Here is a 22,106-nt window from a genome sequence, read left to right as displayed (position 1 = left end):
CATTCAGATGAGGTGACGACCAGTGAAGTGGGTCAGGTCATTCAGTGCACACCCACACCACCCAATACTAATGGTTGTTTCCAATCATCTTTACTTGCTTATTGTTAAATTCTTTGGTCTTATTTAATTCTTCAGATAATGCCTTGTGATTGCTGGTCAGATGATGGTTCAGATCCATGGTAAATTCAGAACAGGGCCTGTAGCGAAGGGAGAGAGCAGTGACCCCACCCGGTCTTGAACCCGGGTCTCCGGGGCACTAAATTTGCAGCTTGACCGCAACGCCAAAGAGACAGGCCCGTTGGTATGGCAGTCAGAGCGCATACTCAACTGTAGTGACGGTACTCAGCCACAGGGCCCGGTGGGGTTTCTCACTATATCAGAGTGTATATTTCTTTCCACCACTTCCTACTCATCCCGCTGGTGATCCTCCTGAACATTCCTTCTTTCTTGCAACACTATACCGCACTGCCGGCAACTATAACGGCAGTGCGTTAGAATACTTGCCTCTAAATGTTTACAGTGAAAGTATTCAGAACACCAAGCCACAAAGAGGAAGGGAAATAGGAAGAGTATAAGGAAGTAAACCAGAAACTTTCAAAAACCATGTACTTTTAAAAAAAATCTTTATTTATTAAACAGCTTCTTAGCTTTCCAGAAGCCAGAATTGTTTCAACACTTCCAAATGAAATTTCCTTTTTAAAAAACGGGGACAAAGAGGGTATATGGGGGTTTGCTTGAAATTATGCAATGCAAAAAATGCTGTTTTCTCAAGTATTTCTCAAGAATGAATAAAAAACTGATGGACACTGATAACCTGAAAAACAACCATTGAAAGCAAGCATGACTATACTGCAGGGGATGTACATAAATTATTGGTGTTAGTGTTTCTTAATGGTACCTCTATAAACAGCTGTTGGCTTTTAAAATAACAAAACCTACATATGCATTGTCTGATTATCAAAGCACTTCAGAATACTGGTGGAGCTCTAAGAAGTTGCACAATAGAACCACGTATGCATTTCAAGTCCTGCCTAGCCCATGTGACTTCTGGAGCACAGGGTGGACAGTTCAAGTGTTTACTAACAAAAGCGTGACCAGGAAAGTGTGCTGTAGCAGAACATATCTGAACAAACTGTGCGCTAAAGTGTGCCTCTTATAACTAATGAACAGAAAGAGAAAAAAAAATAATAATATATATATAAATTGTACTATACCCCAATTTAATGCATTTAAACGGGCCTCCATTTGCAGTATTGATGGCAACTGATGCTTTATCAGCTAAGATTGTTTGTCTTTGAGACAGTACCATGACTCAAACTAGCAAGAGTAAATAACTGGTCTTGTCTATCACACAGTGTAGGTTTTAATTGACATCAGCACAAACTAAACTGTTGCTGTGGAGGATTAAAAGTGCATCAAACATTAAACTGGTGGGTTAATTTCCTGATGTATTGCATTGCAATGGTTTCACCATCACGTTTTTAACCTATTATTTAATAAAAATATATATTAAAAACATAATTTTATGCACGTTTCTCCACTTGAAATTCAAAATTCATGATGTTTAAGCTGCATTAAGGTTTTTTTCTCTTTCCTAAATAGATATATATATATTTAAAAAAAAACAACGTAACACTGATTTCTAATAAACTGAAGCACCTGTAAAAAAATAAACAATAATAATAACATTATGATTTTCTTATTATACGATTTCTAACTCAAAAAAACTAAGAAAACAGCCCAGCGCTCTCTTTAAATGGAGGGTGCCTTGCTGTATATGCAGTGTCTCTGGAGCTTACTGGCATCATGGCAAGGAGCCTGCATCACCCCACTAACTCCTCTCTCCCCTCAGAGTGCACTTTTGGTGGGTAGAGGGGCGAAACCGCTCCCCTCTGAGTCATGACGTTCCAGCCCAGAGGGTTTTGGGGGCTCTGTTGGCCCCCCGTGGGGAGTGTCTGGCTGGGCCGCAGGGCCGTCTCCTGGAGGGTCTCTGGGCTGGGCAGGGTGTGGGGACAGGGGCAGGTAGCCCTGGGCCTGGAAAAGGTCTTCCTCCTCCTCCTCCTCCTCTTCCTTCCGCTGGGTCTGGTGGGTCTGCGGGTCAACGTGGAGTGTACTCGGGTCGTGGAGGAGCTCGGCTGGCAGGCTGGGGTAGGAGGCAGCCCACAGGACGTGCTCGTGGCGAGTCTCCAGCTCCGTCAGGCCGTTCCCGCTGAAGCCCGTGTCGCTGCCGTCCTCGTCGTCCAGCTGCTGGAGCCAGGCGCTGGCCCGCGGCCGGGGGGCCGATGGCGGTGGCGGCGGCCCGCCACTCGGGGAGGCGGGCGGAGGCTGATGGGGCGCCTCGGGGAGCTCGTTCAGCTCCTGCCCCGGGGGGGCCCCGCTGGGGGTGTGGCTGGGGGGATTGGCCGAGGAGGGGACGGTGGTGGGCGCGACCAGATGGGGCCACTTGTCGCCATGCACCGAGTCGGGCCCCTCACCGCTAGCGTCGATGTCGTTGGGGCCCCCGTCCCCAGAGGCCGACTCAACCAGAGGGTCAAGCTTATTGGTTTGGTTTAGTCTCTTTAGGTTGCTCAGCAGTGCAAACATACTATCTACATCCTTCTGAAAGTTCGTCCAGTCGTCCGAGCTGGGTCGATAGTCAACCCTCCGCTCGTAAAGAGTCTCGTTTACACTGTACAGATCGGCCAGTCCTTGCCAATTAAAGTCCTCTGTGAAGTTGGGCAGCTTAACCTTTTCGTCCTTCCCATCCTGGCTGTGTTCTGTGAAAGAGAGAGACACACTGTTAGCTGGAGGAGCTACTTCTGCTTTAGCACACACTCACAAAGGCGGGGGGGGGGGGCAAGCATGCCTGATCACTAGCTCACTGTGCTAGTGCTGACCACAGCAAGTGTCCACACACACACGCACGCACACACACACACTCAAATAGAGCTTTGTGCTTGTATAGAGGACCCACAACAGGCATTGGCAAAAACTCAAGCCATAACCAGAGGCAACCAAGAGAAATAAAATAATTAAATAAAGAGCAAAACAAAGACAAAACTGATTTGTTTTATAAACTGAATCCCACAATAATCCATCTTAGACATCATGCACTAAGACAGAGAGCACCAAAGGTTCTTCAACAGAAAGGAACGTCCTGCAAGAATGACTGACAAAAAGAACGTGAGACGAAAGGCAAAAAATAAAACAATAACCCAGGTGACCTGGAAGCAAGAAAGAAATAACAACGCAAACAGGACAGGAAACGGGACAAAAAAGATATGTGAACATCAGCAAAATTATGTCAAGAAAACAGAAACGGCAGAACTCTCTCACACACACACACGGCCCTCATGAATTGGATGCCCCCAAATGAACCATAACTCTAAATGATGACAGTCTCCTCTGTTTATGGGTGACTAAGTTGGTGCAGTAATGAAGAAGAGGAGTGTGGGTAATGTAGTCTACGGTATGGAGGAATGAGGCATGGAGATGAAACCATGTTGAGTGAGGCTAAAGGGACACTCACAGGGGCGACAGAACGGGCCTCCTCAGCTTTGACCACTTTCGGTGCTGCTGTTGCCTGGTAAGCAGGTGCCAAAGACAGACAAGGTCAAAAGAGGCGTCACCACGATGCTTTGCTACTATTGCCAGTGCCAGTGAATCCACAAAACTGGTTGTTTGTTTGCACACGCGCACGCACACACACACACACACAAACATGCGCGCGCACACACACACACACACTAAGAGTGTTCCAGAGTAAACCGAGACATTCTAGAGACCAACATTAGATTAGAACCAACAGTAGCGAAGACTACCCCTTCTAAACCATCTTGACCATAATATCAAGATGTTTCCATTAATTCAATATCTTTACGTAATATTGCACACAGAAACTTCAAAATGCCTCCCTTATGAGACATTTCCAGGCAGATTTCTGACTTCTGTAGATCAGTCCAGTTTATCCAAAAACACTTTTAATGCATTTCTGACCAAGCAAGAGATTTGTAAAATCACTGGCATGTCATCACTGTTATCTGAAGTGCTCCAGAGGGGTTTCTCAGTCCTGCCTCGACCAATCCACACTGCTTATTTTGGGTTCTGCAGCACAAGGTGCAAATGGGGCAACTGGGCAAGTCTAGTCTGTCTACTCGTCATCAAGTAGGAGTCTGCAGAGGGAAACCCAAAACCTGCTGTGCAGTCCTGTGGAAGCAAGGCTGAGAAACCCAACTAAAGCTGCTCTGAGATATCAATGCAGATAAGAGGCGCCAATCGGACTACTCTAGCACAGAATAATTACAACAAGATGATCTAGCTGGCCATTTTGGCTCAGAGCTGAAGTAATATCGTGCTTGTCAGGGCTTTCAGCACAGCCTTATTGGGTTCACCATTGCAAAGCAGGGCTGGTACGAACATACGCTGCATTTAGGTACAAAGTGACACATGCATTTAGATGTACATGCAGGATGGCACAGCTTATCGGTTTCATTCAAAACAGTGATGCTTAATTGTGTTGGCTGTGTCGTAATCTCATTCTCAGTCATTTTCAAAAAAACACACTCGGACTGTTTGTATACATAAAGATGTCTAAAATAATTTAGAGCTTTTCAAAAGCCAAATCCATATATCCAAATAGTTCATGTGAATTGGGGAATGGGTGGGATATTTTGCTAGTTCTTTAAAAAAGGGACTGAATGTAGTTACTTTGTGGGTGCATACCAATAACCACCACACCAGTGTCAAAATCATGTAATGATTCATACAAACACAGGAAAGCAATTACATGTGTTTTTAGGCAAAAAGGATGCTGCAGATATAAAGTAACTGAATTATCACCACAGCGATGAGAGAGGATATACAGGGGAAAAAGGGAAAACAAAAACAGGACGACATGAAACACGGAGGAAAGCAAACAAGCATGAAAAACAGCTCCCACATGACACAAGCACTCGGATGGAGCCCACAAGACAAAAGCTGGCCAGCGGGACGCTGTGCGGCCTCGTTGTGGAGATAAACACATGGCACGGACTCTTCTTACAATGGTCAAATCAAAATGAGATCTTGCACAAAACACACGGGTAGAATTATGGTTAGCGCAAACTCAGCATGCAACCACACATGTTTCCTTCTATTTGCTTTTGGTTTTTTGTTTGTATGTTTTTAAGCGTTGATGCATCATGGGAGATTAGTGGAATGAGCTGGCCCATGCAGTTGTTACGGAAAGCCAGTGAGGACAAAAAGGGTGAATACCTGTGTGGATCATAGCTTCCGCCATCTTTACTCCCTGATCAGGAAAATAAGAGCAGTCGATTGTTAATGCATCGCTCACGATCAAAACAACTAAAATCATTCACAGTCACTGTAGTTCTTCATGCATGGCCTCTAGATCCCTATGGAGAAATGCAGTTAACATGATTTGATGAAACAGAGGACAGAAATGGGAGTGAAAGAGAGAGAGAGGGATACAGAGAGAATGAACTGGGCTGGAGGACCGGTAGTTATAGTCTCCTGGGGGTTCGGTTTTAGAGCAGATCTTAGGTCAGACACTGAATCCATTTAATCCAAATCATTGAGTTCACACTTACACATAAGGTCTTATGCACTTAAAACTAACATATTCATGAATCTTGCTGTTTACATAAGCACCAAGGACATTACATGTACCACTAAAACTAACTAATATCTGAAGAATGATGTCCTTAATTATAAGATAAATTGCTAAAATATTTGTCAAATGAGCACATCGTCTTTGCTACAGTATTACTGGGTTGAAGGGGGTTAAAGGTAGTTGTCTTTGTTTCTGGGTGAAACCTGAAGCCAACATTTTAATTTAAAAAGGAGAAACTAAATGATGATTTGTGATGCACACCTGAAATGGACCTGGAAGTGTTGACAGCCCTTCTTGCAGATTTATGTCTGGCTTATATTACACGATGGGTTTTGAAGAACACATGCCAACAAAAAGACAGACCATGAGAGGGGCTGAAGTCATATTCAGTTTTGTTTTTCTTTAACCAGAAGCCTAGGCCAGAATACCAATTTAGGCAGAGCCACCTTAAAAAATAATAATAATAAAAATAAACTGTGGCTTCATCACCGAGGTGAGACAAAAGTGTGTGAAATTAAACTGACGGGTCTCAACAGCCTCACTGACCGCCAGTTCAGAGCTGCATTGCCAAGTTGCCTGTAGTCAGATGACTCAATGATGGTTCTATGTCAGTTCATAAATAGTAGCACAGCTTGAAAAGATTATTTTCATAAGCTTGCTGTGACATGAAATAAAACCAGTGAATCATATTGAGGACCTCTGTTGAGGAAGAAAAAAAAAGATGAGATTATCCTATAATTGAGTCTTAAAACTACTTCCAATCATCACTTATGTTGTACATTGCTCTAAAATGTCTGATCCACCAGACAAAACCATGAAAAACAATCAAAATTATTAAACACAGCTCTGGGTTCCCATTAGATTGGATCGCCTTTAAAAGAGAGAGACAGAAGAAAGTCAGAAACATCCAGTTCAGATCAGGAAGATGGTGTCAGGATACCCCGCATTCCCTGTAGTGGAATTCAGCCGTCAGACGTTAAGCTTTATGTCTAGGGATACTCCTCTGGATAGAAACTACTGGGAGGCAGGATCATTGATTTTAAGTGGACACGTGTGCATTCATCATCGAGCACTTCAACCTCATTCCCATGCAACATGCAGCACCAAGAGGCAGAAGAATGAACTAATCAAACGTGCTGACCCCACAGTTAGGTGGAAATGATCTCTTGATGAAATCTTATCCTAATCTGTGTTATTACTAATCTGAATTGGCACGACCGGTCCGTGAAGGGATGAAGTGGCCTTACTTTATGTCAAGTGCCCTCTTGTACAGTCATTAATAAAACTAAATTTCTTTTCTGAAATGATATAACATTTTAATAATCATAACCTACATGTACATTGAAACACACATTATTATTACTATTATCATTATTATTATTATTATTTCTATTATTAATTATTATTTCCAAAGGACACTCAACATAAAATGTGGCCAAATGAAAGCACAAACCAAATGCTAGGATACCCTACTGGGTATCCATGGCGACCTGCTGCACTGGACAAGGCTAAGGTGGATGGTAGAAGAGTTGGGCTAACCTGTGTCTAGGCCCTTGGGCCGTGGGTTGCACTGCTTGTGACCCTGACAGCTGCGCATCTCCATCAGCTGCTGGTGCAGCTGGTTCAGGACCTCTCTGTCCACCGTGAACACTGTGTTGGTCAGCTGCAACACACAAACACAAACACCTGCCATCGTTATTCACATCCCCATTTATATTCACTCGATTTACATGATCATATGAACATGCCTCTCTTCCCTAACCTTTCATTCAGAATCACATGTATACCGGTACATACATTTTGAGTTCAACCTGCTGTATATGTATTTATTTAGGCTAGCATATCATTAGTATTTAGGCTACTCTACTTACCTTGACATTATTAAATTAGCATACATGGTTGTCTTTCAAAATGACTAAACTAGCAGGCTTCATTTTCTGATTCCACATGGCTGTTGCACACATGACACTGTACTCTAAGTGTCGGAAATAACTTTGTACGGAAAATCACATAAATACTTCACGCAGGCATTAGTGCAGCAATCCTCTCACCTGGTAAGGATCACTGTTCAGGTCGAAGTACTCGAGGAACCCTGTGGCAAACTCACAGAATAGGCTGTTGTGGGTGTCGTTGATGGTGCGTAGACACCAGTAGGTGTTGTTATTGGAGCTGGTGCAGGCACAGAATCCCCCCACTGGAGATCAACACCAGAGCACAGAGCCAATCGTTAGCATGTGCAGCATTTAGGGCATGCATGCTTTTCCTCTGTGATTATCAAGTAATATTGCAAACATTTTTACAGAAATTTACAGAAAAAAAATTGGCTGGAAAGCTTAGTGCAATTTTCAAATAATTTAGTCCTTTCTATAGTGGTGAAAGTGGTCTATTTCTTTAGATGGTGCAGTTCACGTACAGTTCCAGAAGGGGGCAGTCTGCCAGTGGTCGTTGTTGTGGATGAAGCAGGTGAGTCCAGGCATGCTGCAGTCATCCCCCTTCCTCTGCCTCTTCCGCTCCTTCCGTTCCTTCTTCTTCCTCCGGATCTCGTTATACAGAGTCTTACCGTCCACTTCCTGCACTGCCTCCCTGATGGACACACAAAAAGAGCCAATGAGAGGGCAGCTTGCAAAAACTCAACAATCCAGATAATCCAGTAGAACCCCAGTAGAACCCCTGACCAATCAGGCTTTTCTATGCAAACAAGTGGCCAATCAGACCACAGTTCAATGCACAAAAACACCTCACATCAGACAACTGTCCAATCAGACCTCTTCAATTTTCTCAAACAAACTAATTACACAGACATTAACAGATGAATAGTACAGACACCATTAAGCCCTAAACAAATCAGCTCTTGTGTTATAGCCTCGTCTTCCCCCAGCCTCCTTGCCAAACAGAGGCAGCTGTTCCACATTTGTCTAATAGACTCCCAATGCTTCCAGCATTATCTCTTTGGCCTGAGTGTAGGCCAAGCTTTTGAACAGATAACAGTGTCTGTCACTTTGACAGGCTACGACTTCTTGATCTTGCCGGGGCTGCTGAGAAGGCCTTGGTGTCACATGTGGGGGGTTTGATCCTGTTGACGCTTGTTTGCTTGTTTGGCATTTCTGTCCTGCAGCAAGAGGCCCAGGCGACGTGCCTGCCGGAGACGAGCGGCCCTCACTGTCCACCAGGGACAGGCGACGGCGCCATGAAATTGCAAAACAATCCGTTGTCTTTTTTATAACCCACACACACACACACACACACACACACACACACACAGTCTCACTTACGGATTTGGGCACGAGAGACAGAGAAACACACTCACATAGACAGACACGAACACTCTGTGCCAAGAGCATCATGCAAACCAGGCTCTAGGGTGACAAACTATCACCTTCCATCCTGTTTAAGTAGGCATGCCCAGCATAGGAGTGGGCGCCAGCCAACTGGTGAAACGTGGATCACTGCGCTATTGTGCTCACCGTAAACCAAGCTATAATTATCCTCTCATCCCACAGAGTAGCTACGCTATCCGTGTGAACCTGGCTTTCGCTCCAACCAACAGTGTTTTGTGTTGAGGGCAAGCCAATTCTTTACACAGTGGACACAAGTCGACAACGGGGACCACGCAACAGGATGGACGACAGAAACACACATGGAGGACAAAGGGACTCACTTAAAGGTTTGGAGACGGTCATTCTTTTTCTTCAACCTCTCAGGTTTGTTTCTTTGCGCTTTGCTAAAGTAGCTGGTTTAGGTGGAGAAGAGAAGAGAAGAAAAGAAAAAGTGCCAAAGTCACAAGCTTCTCAAGTTTCTCAGACAGGCAGTGAATTATCAGAAAGAAACAGACCGACACAAGCAGCAGAACAGCATCGCTACACTGATGTAAGTATGTATGTACATACAAGTATGCAAGTACTGCAAGCAAGGCTGGGTTAGTTTTATCACAAACACCTATGACATTAAAGGTAGTGTCAAATGTCAAATCGTTTGCTTTAAAGGTGCTCCAAAGTGTACCTTTAAGTGGATATGTATCCTCAAATAAAGTTGGCCTCATTGGGCAGGGTGGGCACAGTTACAGAAATGTCCCTTTCTGACTTCTCAAATTGATTTTTGACTTTTTACCAATGAGATGCTACAAGAAACTCAAAATCAGGGATAGGACCTCTGTGATGTCAGTCAAGAATAAGAATGCTGATAGGCTGGGCAAGCAGGCAGAGGGAGGGGAGAGAGCAAGGGAGCATTGTCAGAGCTTTAGATAGCGCTACAGTACCTTGATTAGTGAGCTTTACACGTTTTAGCTTTAAATCGACCACCGAACTGTAATTCTAAACAACATGACCGTGACCATTTTATAAGCAGAACGTCTGTTCCCAGATCAGGCCTTGAGGATTTCTATTCCGAGGTGAACAGGACAGTTAGAGAGTCAGCTTCTTGGGAGCTTAGACTTCCGTCCTCGTCAGGACATAGTGCCAGGTGTTAAGCTGGCAAGCCTCCCAGCCGCAGCCTCCTCACAGACAGCCTCTAGACTCTAGCCAGTGCATACCACCGTGGGAAACCAAGACCGAGGACATTCTGACACCATTACATCTGACACATGCAAATAGATTGAAGGCAAAGATGAGGCCTTCACCTTCCAAGAGTAAGCTGCCAAGCAAAGCTTGGAATGATAAACACTCACAGGGGTTCTGTTCAACAACTGAATCTACATGTTCAGTTGCATAAACATTTAGCATTCGTGTGAAGCTTTTTTCTTGGATAGTGCTTCTACATACCACGTATTGGTCATGAGGTTATATAATAATATCTGAAAGGTTTCTACAACGGCATTAGCCTAGAAATCTAGACGCACCCTAGCGGCAGCAAATGTAATTTGCAGCCAGGGTAGTCTAGCAACTCTCTGTTGGCTTGCGAGCTGGAAAAATGAAACTTCTATCAGGCCAATCACAACGACGGTTCCGTGTGAATTTCCTGCTACTTGAAAACAAAGATGATGGATGCTGCTGCTGGGGAACAGCAGTCTTTGAATCGCGACTCGAGTTAAGCTTTTTTTAAATTGCCAAAAGTTTGATCAACTAGCCAACTAGCTCCGCTGGTGGGAAAATGCATGGGACTCATGAGTTGTAGCGCTATCCTATTGCGTGCAGAGGAAATTTGAAAGACAACCGTTTATCCCACCCCTATGGTAAATTCCCAGACCCTACATCTTGATGTGTGTCTGGCTCGTCAGGCTACAACTGCATTAAAATTCACAATTTTAATCTTGAGTTTGCCTTCACCACTAACAGGCTCCTGCACAGGGCCATGGAATGAGATGGGAGTCCACCGTACCTTCTCTTGCTGCAGTCACAGTCGCCAGGACGCCTCCTTTTAAGGTGACCCCGGACCTCCCGCAGGTGCTTGATCTTGTCCTGCAGAGCCTCAATCTGCCAAGAGGACGGTAGAAGGACAGCTTGTAACATCACACCAGCACTGGGAGACTAGCTTCACACTCTGATATATTAATATATATATATATATATATATATATATATATATACATACAGTAAAATAAAAAAAACTGATATATTATCTTTAAGGACATTAATGCCAACGGTTTTAGGTTGATTCACTTATGGAGTTGCAAATATCTGTTCTCAGGAGTGGAATTCAAACACAAACCTCCTGGTCAATGTAGCTCTTGTGGTCTTTCCAGGCTCTGGACGACTGGTAGACTTCCCTCTCGCAGTGCACAGTATCGTTCACCAGGATGTAGCACCTGTAGGCACAAACGACGAGAAGAAGACGTAATCAGAATACGAGGACGATCAAGCCAGTCCAGTGGAGATGTGATGATGGTAATGTACCATCAAAATATTATTTCAATATCAATATTTATAAAAACATTAAATATGTCCAGACAACAACGTACTTGTGTGTGACTTTGAGGGAGTTGGGGTAGCCCACAGCGTTGGTGTCATCGGCGAGCATCTCCTCGGATCCGTCGTCTGACTCCAGGCCGAGGTCCTCTTGGGGCTCGTAGTGGCGTTTGCTGATGGCACGTGGCTTGAGGGCATCTTTGTCGTCGGCCTGCAGGTCCACATCGTAGATCAGCCCCTCAAACTCTACAGACAAGGACCTGGCTGGACGTGTGTGGACAAAACGCGGCCTGTAGCCTGAAAAAGAATAATGTGCAATAGAAGGCTTTGGTACATAATCCAGCAGTGATATACTTCACTTACAAAGCATGTCCACTAGGTGGCACACTAATCTATCAAAGCCTACCATTTCCAACACAGAGGCCTGCCTCAAATGACTTCAACATTTTTGTACTGAGCGCAAAACACACCCTCTGCTAACATTGCATAGCTAATGAAGTGAAACACTTAATCATGGCTAGCGCGTTGGCCAGGAGTATAAAGCCGCCAGACCCAGAGCCCCTGATGCTGCCGCAGATATGAACTGCTAAAGCCTCAAACAGCTCATGCTCACGCCCGCAAGTTGCTCAGGGACCACCCAGTCCCAGCCACCAGTCCCAGCCACCAGCCACCAGCCCCAGCCAACAGCCCCAGCCCCCAGCCACCAGCCTCCCAGCCCCAGTCCCAGCCCTCAACGTCCCTCTACTCTTTCTCTCCTCTCTCCTTGATCCTCAGCCACAACCCCAGTCCCTAGCCCGGTCACTCTCTCTCCCCTCGTCCCTCATCCTCCAGCCCAGTCCCCCCTCCCCCCTCTTGGCCCAGCTCTGTCCCAGCTCCCTCCCCGACCCACTCACGCTGGCTGCTGCCGCTCGGCCCCATCTGCCTGCGGCCTCGGCCGCGCTCGGCCTTGGAGGCCTTGTAGGGGCGGTCGCCGCAGTCGCACTCCTCGTGGCTGCCGTAGGGCCCGCTGCTACCTCCTCCACCGGCACCGCCACCACCGGCACTGCTGCTGCTGCTGCCGCGTGAGCGCAGGCTCCGGGCGCGCTTCCGGGAGCCCTGGTCCTTCAGGCTGCCTTTGCACTTTGTTAGACGCCACTTACCCGCGTCCTCAATGCAGTGCCATTTCTGTCATTGTGGGAGAGAAAGAGAGAGAGAGAGAGAGAAAACATGAGAGGCGTGTGATGAATGTGCTGTTGAGATGTTGATTGAATGTTTTCCTCCTCCTGAAACTGGGCCGTGTGTGTTTTTTTTCCAGGGCGAGCGTATGGGGAGGTGGGTGGTGTCTATGTGTGGTGGAACATCTGACTAATGCTCAGTGCACAGTAGGTGTTAGTTTGATGTCCAAACACCCATCCATTTTCCTGACAGGGATGAGCTCAGTGTCCGCAATTAAAAGATCTCAAGCATCCACCAAGCCTAAAAGGGGGTGAGAGCACTAAAGTACTTAAACAGCCAACTCAATGAGCATCCTGGCTCACCCCAACAAAATAGACCAAAAAGATCCCCTGAAAAAAAAGAGACAAAAAAAAAAAATCCACAGTTTAATTTGGATGTAATCTGTGATTCTGGCTCGCTGTTTGGATTCGCAGTCAAGGCGTTTCCTGCTTGCACCGCGGTTCAGACGCTTGCTCACGACTGTGGGAAACCGTATCCAAACAATGGCCACGGTCCTGATCAGATTTCCTGCGAAGCGCTCTCCCTCGCGCCCCGACGGCACAGGCAGATTCCACCGCTGACAGCCATATTATATCTCTATCTGCAGGCTCCCAGGCTTAGAGAGCAAGAAGACAGGACGGGAGAGGAGGAGAGGAGAGGAAAAGGAAGGAGAGGAGAGAAGAGGAGTGAAGGAGAGAGGATAGGGAAGGAGAGGAGAAAAGAGTCAAGGAGAAGAGCAGAGAGGGTAGAGAAGAGAGGAGAACAGAGAAGAAGAGAGGAGAGGAGTGAAGAAAAGGGTAGGGAAGGAGAGGAGAAAGGAGGGGAGAAGAGGAGAGTTAAGAAGAAGAGCAGAGAGGGTAGAGGAGAAGAGAGAAGAGGAGAGGAGCGAAGGAGTCAGCATAGGGAAGGAGAGGAGAGGGGATACAGTAGCCACTGGGAACATTAGCATCTCCACGCACGGCTGAGTGGCCGAGATACACAAGACGGCGAGAAGGCGGCTCCACTGTGAAAGGTGGTTTCTGACTGTTGTCTTTAGTCACTCACTGATTCGCATGGGTTACTGGACACACAAACATAGCACAGACAAACGGCACTCACCCACACACACACACAAGTTCTCATGCAGAGGTGAACTGCCTTCTGTCATACTTCCTGGTGAAAATTGCACTTCCAAGTCCATGAATGGGTGTGGAACAGGAATGAGTGCTGACACACACACACACACACACACACACAGACACACACACAAATAAGCACACAGAATGTCCTCACTGACTCCACTTCAGGTCATTCGCTGATGAACAGCAGTTGTCAGGAGAGGCTCAGTTAAGAGCTTTTAAGGGCTAAGCCCACACACACACACACACACACACACACACACATACATTCCACTTTGACGCCACAGAGAGCTATCAGGGGAATAGCCTATGGAGGGAGTGAACACAACAGACCGCACAAGCTGGGACTTGATCTGTCAGAACCAGACTGAGCCCTCACTGAGTGTGTATTCTGACACACACACACACACACACACACAGACACACACAAAAACACACATACATACATAACAGTGACAAGGATTAAATACCAAGCCAGTAGCCTTTGGTCATGAAAGCCCCCGGCTACACTGTCTGAAATCTGATCCAACATCCTCCTCGCTCTGGGATGGACATAGCTGTGGGTGATGCAAGTTGTGTGACCGTAAACAACTCTCCCACGTTACGAAAGGAAATCCAAACCAGCGGCGAGACTGAGCCCCGGACCCGGGCCAGATGGGGCCCGGCTCCTGCCCCCGTCACCGTCGCCAGCTGCAGCCTGGGAACGGGGCCAGTGGCTGGAGAGAGGATGCCTTACCCGGGGCTTCCTTGCCTTGAGCTCTGAAATAAACAGCTTAGCCAGCGGAAGCCACGGCACAATAATACAGGTCGGATGCCTGACTTTATCGGGGTAGAGGGCTATAAATATGAGTGCTCCGGAGGTCTCCTCTTTGGGGTGGATTACTGCCCCCCCATCCCCCTTTGAGTTGGGAGCCCCTGGTAGGAGCAGGTGTCCCTGGTCAAAGGGGGATTGAGTCATCCGTTGTGGAGTTGGGACGAATTTGACCTGATCCTCCATACATATTTTCTGGCTGGACGCAAGGAACAGATGGGATGGACTAGACTTGGATCGTGCCATTCAGGTTTATTTAATGGAGGCAGAATTAAAAGGGAAACGCCAGGTGCAAGTAATCATCATTTATCTCAATTATGTGACACCCTTACACATAACCTTCACACGAGTCAGGAAGGACACGCACACATACACACACACACGTGTAGACAGGCACGCACACACACAGACACACACACACACAATTGGGCATACACACTTACAGGCGGAGCGTTTAGACAGACACAAGCAGCCTGCACGCACACACACACACACACACACACACGCACACACATGTATAGACAAACACACACACACACACACAGGGTCCTGTATTTTATATAAATGGGCCTGTAGCTGCCTTTGATAAATGGCCAGTTTGAGTGCTACATGCAAACACTTATTAGGTCATAAAAGCTGTCTGGTTCACATTAGCGGTGGCCCTTGAAACCCTGTCTACCTCTTTAATGCCACCTGAAATTGGAACAATTTGTATTGTTCAGCTCAGGCTGATTCACAGGCCTACCACTTAGTGTTAAAAAGGGAAGGGGTAGGTTGTGTGTGTGTGTGTGTGTGTGTGTGTGTGTGTGTGTGTGTGTGTGTGTGTGTGTGTGTGTGTGTGTGTGTGTGTGGAGAATGGGCCTACTGCCCCATTAAACAAGCTCTGATGAAAGGAAACTGCGAGCAAATTAGTTCCTCTTGTGCATACATTCATACACACACACACCAATTTCCAATTACACCTCAATTGTTGTAAATGGCAATTTGAATTATGACGAGACAGGAGACGGCTGCTATGCCGAGATGGGTCTCAAATGTTGCTCCAAGCCGCCACCGCGAGACATGGTCTCGAACAGAGCAAAGTGGTGGAAATAGTTGCATTAGGCGCGGGGGTGGAACGCCATCCCACCGCACCATCTCACTTCGCTTCGCCAGGCGGCCCCGACGCGGCTCTCCCGACGTTTCATGTGGGCTGCCGGCGAGCGAGACGGAAAGCTCAGCGGACAGACGGCGCGGAGCGGAGCCACTTTACCCATGCAGTATGAGAAGTGAGTGTGTGTGTGTGTGTGAGTCTGTGTGTGTGTCTATGTGCATTTGTCTGTCTATGCGAGAGGATGTGTATATTGTGTGTGTGTGTGTGTGTGTGTGTATGAGCAAGAGTGAGGGTGAAGTGTGGTTTGCTGTCTGTTGGTGTGTGTCTGTGTGGTCTGTGGGTGTGAGTGCGTGCTGGTATCGATGAGGGCATGTTTGTACGTCTATGGCTGTGTGTGTGTGTCTACATGTGTGTGGTGCTCATTCAGGCCTGTCGCAGACGCTGACGCGGATTCTAATCCCTTGAGACGTCGGGCTCATTCCACTCCACTTCTCTCTCTCACACACACACACACACGCCTGATGATGAGAGTGCTCACTTACAGGCAGATCTCAGTGAAGTGGGCAGTTTTGTAAACTTGTCCCCTCAAATGAAGGGGTTCGAGTTTCTTTTCTAAACCAATCAGATCGCAAGGGAAGGTAGCAGGGATTCCCCTGAGTTCCGAGTGAAGCACAAGTCTGGAAGTGTTTAACATTTCCAGGGTGGCATGGGCCATTACAGTACATCGTAGACCTCCGAGATCTTTTGTTGTAGCAGAGGTTTTTAAACAAATGACTGGTGTGTGTGTGTGTGGGTGTGTGTGTGAGTGTGTGTGTTTTGCGTACCTGTCCTGGCTGCTGGCAGGGCGTCTGAAACTCGGCCTGCTGGCATGCCTCCTTCACCTTCTTGTACTTGGGCAGGCTGTTGGTGTGCTGGGTGCTCACACTACCACCACCGTCCTCCTTCTTACGCAGGATTTTACTGGAAAGAGAGAGAGACAGGGTGTGTGTAGGTGTGAGTGTGTGTGTGGGGGAGAGGGGGATAGAGAGGGGGAAGGGGAGGGGGAAGGGAGGTAGGAGAGAGGGATACAGTGGGGAGCAGAAAGAGAGAAAGTGCGGTGGTGAGTGTGGGGTGGCTGGGTCGCGGCTCGCAGCCGAGCTGAGCTGGCAGTGGCTCTGTGGCTTTGGGTGCCAGGAAAGCCCGGGCAGCCAGCCCAGGTCAGCGCTCAACTCATCCACCCAGGGCCAAGTCATTTGACCCCCTGGCACTGACTCACCCACATGCTAACCAAAGCCCCCCCCCCCCCCCCCCCATCTCCACCAACCCCCCCTCCCTCCCTTTCTAAACCCTACTCTACCCCACCCTAACAGAGTGAGCAAGTGAGCGAGCGAGGGGAACCAGCTGCATTCTCAGGACGAGCTGAAATAACTGGCAACAAAGGACAACAAAAACCCACTGAACTTTTTACGGCTATCTGTCTCCCCGACCGCCACTGTGGTTGCCTTCTCCGCTTCATGCTGACGTTCAGTCATCTTTTGCAAGCCAAATATCTGGTGTGTGTGTGTGTGTGTGTGTGTGTTGGGGTTTTGGGGGCTCAGTCCTACCCCCTTGCACTGTTTTGTGGAAAATAAATTATCGAGGTGGCCAAACACTTTAATCTAGCCGCACATACGCTGGAAATAATCATGCCAGCTCTCATAAACAGGTCAGATTCATGCTCTTTTGGAGTAAACATGGAGAAGGATTTTGGATTCATTTAACGCACAGGTATAATAATTCTATCTGTGTCATAGGAGATGCCATGTAATCGCTTATTGCCATCTACTACTTCCCTCAGTCTGCTTTGAAAGATCTGCTGGCAGTCTCTCTGTAAACCGTGGGGAAGAAAGACAGAGAGAAAGAGAGGGAGGGGATGAGGCCTGCAGCGGCAGTTAGGCCGGCAGGCATTAAGATATGTGATCACACACACACACACACACACACACACACACACACACACACACACACACAGACAGTCGCGGTGACAGGAAGAATGTCAGTCCCGCGACTGCTCCGTAGTCTCCCCGGGCTTTTAGCTGGCACGCACACAGATTGAGGAGATTACTCTGCCATGAGCCGCTCGCTTCTCTCTCTGTCTCTCTCTCTGTCTGTCGGTCTCTCTCTCTCTCTCTCTCGGTCTGTCTCTCTCTCTTTCTCGGTCTGTCTCTCTCTCTTTCTCGGTCTGTCTCTCTCACACACCACAGCCTGTGGTGTTAAGGCATCTCGGCCGAAGTAAAGAATTTCCAAAAGGGGCCAGCAAACCAAACTGTTTGGCATGCATAGATGCGTTCATATTTAGTGCAGGTTGTGCGGCGAGACTAGGAACACTTCACCAGTGCACGAGGGAGTTCTGGGGCCGAGCATTCATGACCCTGATTCCATGCAGTGAACTCTTATCTCAAGCGATGCAAAATGTCCTGAGCTCATAACCAATGAGACTTCCCTTCATGCTGCAGGTAACTTAATCCCATAAACTAGTTGAAGGATTGGAGACAGGTTTGTTTATTTTGAACGTGCCCGTCTCTGGCGCAGTAGCCCACTGAAATTCAAACGGACTCTGGCTGCAAGGACACTGAGGCAACTGGAGCCTGGGCGTTGCTTCTTGAAAGGAATTCCTCAAAACAAAGCCTATTTCTCCAGAATCACCATCAAAAGTTGCTTTTATTTTTACTTCTACCTTTGTTTAATCTTTCAGATTTATCCCATTAGCTTTCAAAGGATTAGCTCTGATTATGGGAAGTTTACCAACATGTCAGGCTAACCTCAGAGTCTGATACACCAGGATGTCTTCATTCACGTTACACTTAAAGTGGAAAGAACTAAGCTATGACATAGTGGAAAAGACAAGTAAAGTGGTCGTCATACCAACGCTTAAATGAAATGTGAAGAATTGTGTCAAACATGTCTACCCTGACGTGTCTGACAAGGAACATGCCTTACCCTCTCTCCACCAGGAATGTGTCCCTCCACACTTTTGGTTTCCGGTTTGGTTTGAATCTGAAAATAAGAACACAATGGTAAGTTGATTTGGAATTTAATTAGCTCAATTTGTTTCATATTTACTTGCCACATACACATTTTATTATGGTGTGTTCACTTATTAGGGATTCTTGCTCTCCTCTAAGGCATTTCAGCCGAGTTACATGCCAAACATATAGGCATTAGTGATTGCACAATGCCCACGCTCTGCCATTCAACAGCTTTTCTTCATTAAATCACCTGTTTCCAGTTTTCTCTTGTTCCAGAAGTTTCAAAATGGATTTCCCATCCATGTCAGAGGGGGTGTCCAGTCCAGCGATGTCCAGGATAGTTGGGGCTAAATCTATATTCAGCACCATATGGGGATTTCTGCACAGGTAGGGGAACAAAGTGCTCATTTTCAACTGTTTAAAAATCCAGTAGAGACATTAACACTGCAAATATAAATGTGTGAATGAAGTTTTAAATGTGTTAATGAAAGTGTTATGATTAAGTTGTTCTTACACTGCTCCCCGTTCTACATTCGGCCCTCTCACAAAGAAAGGCACTCGGATGTCAAAGTCATAAGGCATCGATTTCCCCTTAACCAGCCCAAACTGCCCGATGTGGTAGCCATGATCAGCTGTGTAGATAATGTAAGTGTTGTCCAGCTCGCCAGTCTCCACCAGCGCCTCGTAGATCTACAAAATCAACGTTAACAGTCACATCAGTCAACACAGCAGACGCCTGTATGTCTGCCCTATATTCTGCAGTGACATTACCAAACAAAGGGTGTCCATATTAGTCAATTTTGCATCACTTCTTCATGCAGCTGATGCTTTTATCCAATGCAACTTACAAATGTTTACTGTGTAAACACCACAATAAAACAAAGAAAGCAAGACAGAGAGACAGAAAGAATAAAAGTACAATTAAGCTTCAGCATCAACCATTTTGGAAGTAGGAAGGATATCTTCCACCAACCTTTTCTACGGAGTCATCCACAGACATGAGGGTCTGCAGTCTCTTCCTGTGCAGGAAGTTGGTGAACTCCATGTGGATGGGCCTCATGGGGCCGGTGTACTGCATGATCCAGTGCTTGTCCATGTTGGGCGCGTAGTTGTAGCTGGGGGTGCTGGAGAGGGCAGGAGGGCAGAGGAGAGAAGCAGAGTGGGCATGAGTGGGCATCAGAGCTCTTTCTCCCTGCACTCAAGTATGTGCCATGTTTCCCTGTCATATAATTTACGCCCACAGGTGCCTGTGAGTTTTATATGCTGTCCAAAATGTTTGAGGAGCAACAACGCTGGACTAGCCGACTCTGGATATGTTTGCACTAGCAGATGTACCAATTCTCCCTGTTAGGTGTTTATTTAAAAAAAAAAAAAAAAAAAAAAGAAAAAAAAAGAAGATTGAAAGATTTTCTGTCCATCTCTTCTCTCACCAAGCTGAGAGTCTCTGGCCTCTTGGCGAGGAGAAATCATTTGAGGGTTGGCACAAGCTTAAGCAAACAAAAGCTCCACAGCCGTCAGGCCCAAAGTAAAGTTTCTAATGACCCCTGGACAGAAGGGGCCCAATAACTCACTGCATGTTTGAAGTGGGAAACAAAAAACAAAGTTAACAGTGGAGACGGTGTTGTTTATGGAACCGCAATATTTTTGGGCCATGCACCTGCTGACTGCAGGTTTGGATTGTGGTTTTGGAGATCCACTGATATGGCAGTACTGCTCAAAATCATTTGTTCACATCACAAGAGGAATAGCTTAACTTACTATTCTCTTCAGTGTACCTTTAATAGGGTGCTTTTAATGAGGTCTACTCTATAATCTTTGGTGATTACCACTGAATCCTGCCATTATTGGCAAGAAAATACTGAAGTTATTTTCAGTATTGTGGGTCTTAAGGGAAGCGCCTCACTGTGCTACAGGTGAGAAAAGCCATCATCAAGCCACACCTGATCCCCACTGTCCACCCTGTAAGGAACACAGGCTTTAACTACCCAACGCAAGAGGGCATGCAAAAAACTGCTTGATATCTAGTACTAGTGTGCGAATGGGTATGTTTATAAAACGTGCCTCTGCTCCCACTGAACAAGGTAATTGCTGTTTGATTTGGCCTGAATGCTTTTCAAATGAGCAATATCAGTTGTCAGGTCAAACACTGTGGCGGGCACAAATGGGTCTGTGTGCTTTTCCAGTTTCAAATAATCCTCTAATAGACTTGTCCAGCACGTCGCCCTGGCTGTGCCCTTGATGAATGAATCATTAACGCTTTCTAAATTTGCGCTCGGCACCGAGTCAGTGAGGAGTGAGGTCTTGACGTTTCTCCCATTCACTTCGCTGTTCGCTTGTAAGCGTTGTCGGATGCAATGGAGTCGCCCCCACTTCCTCGTGCCATTCTCTCCCCCCTACCCCGCCATCTGCCCACCATTTTCCCCCCTTGAAGGAACTGGCTGGGCAGCATTCCCTGGGCCACAAAAACATGCCAGTCAGCGAGAGCCTCCCGGGGGCCCCCTTCTTTGCCCCGGAGCAAGCCATTCAGAGTGCGGGCCAACACTGAAAATAAATGAATAACATCACAAAGGGTGTTCTAGAACAAACAATGCATTCCACACATCCCTGAACCTGCCGAGTGAAAGCTCTGATTGATATGGAGGAGGTCGGGAAGTGCTCCAGGAAGCAGGGGCTATAATAATAGCGGCGAGGGGAAAGAAAGGAGGTAGAGGGAGACGGGGACGGAGAGGGAGAGAGAGAGAGAGAGAGAGAGAGAGAGAGAAAGGATAGGGAAAAAAGGGAGGAAAGGGAAAAAAGAATAGGAGGAGTGCAAGCTGGGCTGTGTGTATGATTATGATTGCTATCTCCCAGTCTTTGGGGGTTGCGCTCTAAAAGCATGGAAGCCAGAGGACAGTGGGAGCGGTGCCATGGCCCAGCCTATGGGCTCCGATCCCCAGCCATAAGTCAGTGATGATAGTGCCGCAAAGCCACCGTGGGCTTGGCATGGCGAGTGACACTCCATAAAAACCTCATCCCCTGGCCGGCTCACTACGGACGTGCCAAGAGTATTCTTGGATGATAAATCATTCCAATTTTTCGTGGTGGTAAAGTCGTTTGCGAGAGAGCCACATTCCAATCTGCTGTCATCTCTGGAGGGAGGATGGGTGCACTCGACTTGATACACAGACAAAATATGGGGCCCTTGAATTCCAACACAATTCCAACAGTCATCGACATTACTCGTTCTTAAGCTTAGCCTCATCATGAACTCATTTGCAGAGCTTACGTTATCGTACGTTTATAGTCGTGTCTGTCATATAAAACCACTGTCACATAAATGCAGACACATTAAAATCAACTGCCATCTCTATTATTCTATTGTCTGAACTTGTCACAATTCTGTAGTTGTTGTGTAACAGGGTAAACCTGAAAGGGAATGCTGCACTTTTGTACTTGCGCTGTAGAACATTATGTTTAAATACAGTTTAAATGTT

At 46.8% G+C, this 22,106-nt stretch overlaps 1 protein-coding gene across 5 annotated transcripts in view; it reads right to left on the bottom strand.

The window, feature by feature from the left end:
* Positions 1 to 606: 606 nt before the first annotated feature.
* The window catches only part of sulf1 (sulfatase 1), a 116,941-nt gene continuing 95,441 nt past the window's right edge, over positions 607 to 22,106 (bottom strand). For 3 of the 5 annotated variants that reach the window (XM_048266558.1, XM_048266559.1, XM_048266557.1), the window contains 14 exons: positions 19,607 to 19,757; positions 19,148 to 19,323; positions 18,884 to 19,012; positions 18,605 to 18,661; positions 16,471 to 16,606; positions 12,324 to 12,594; positions 11,484 to 11,727; positions 11,234 to 11,330; positions 10,904 to 10,998; positions 9,249 to 9,320; positions 8,004 to 8,173; positions 7,642 to 7,784; positions 7,130 to 7,253; positions 607 to 2,756 (listed from right to left, as the gene is read on the bottom strand). In XM_048266558.1, coding sequence (XP_048122515.1) covers positions 1,849 to 2,756; positions 7,130 to 7,253; positions 7,642 to 7,784; positions 8,004 to 8,173; positions 9,249 to 9,320; positions 10,904 to 10,998; positions 11,234 to 11,330; positions 11,484 to 11,727; positions 12,324 to 12,594; positions 16,471 to 16,606; positions 18,605 to 18,661; positions 18,884 to 19,012; positions 19,148 to 19,323; positions 19,607 to 19,757 — 2,773 coding nt within the window. In that variant the 3' untranslated portion in view covers positions 607 to 1,848. Of the gene's footprint in view, positions 2,757 to 5,232; positions 5,267 to 7,129; positions 7,254 to 7,641; positions 7,785 to 8,003; positions 8,174 to 9,248; positions 9,321 to 10,903; positions 10,999 to 11,233; positions 11,331 to 11,483; positions 11,728 to 12,323; positions 12,595 to 16,470; positions 16,607 to 18,604; positions 18,662 to 18,883; positions 19,013 to 19,147; positions 19,324 to 19,606; positions 19,758 to 22,106 lie in introns of all 5 variants that reach the window. The other 2 variants (XM_048266561.1, XM_048266560.1) reach the window with 2 other exon arrangements.

The sequence above is a fragment of the Alosa alosa genome, chromosome 16 (genome assembly GCF_017589495.1).
Source record: "Alosa alosa isolate M-15738 ecotype Scorff River chromosome 16, AALO_Geno_1.1, whole genome shotgun sequence".
NCBI lineage: Eukaryota > Metazoa > Chordata > Actinopteri > Clupeiformes > Clupeidae > Alosa > Alosa alosa.
Note: the sequence above shows the minus strand (reverse complement) of the source record. Positions and strands in the feature narration are given on the sequence as shown.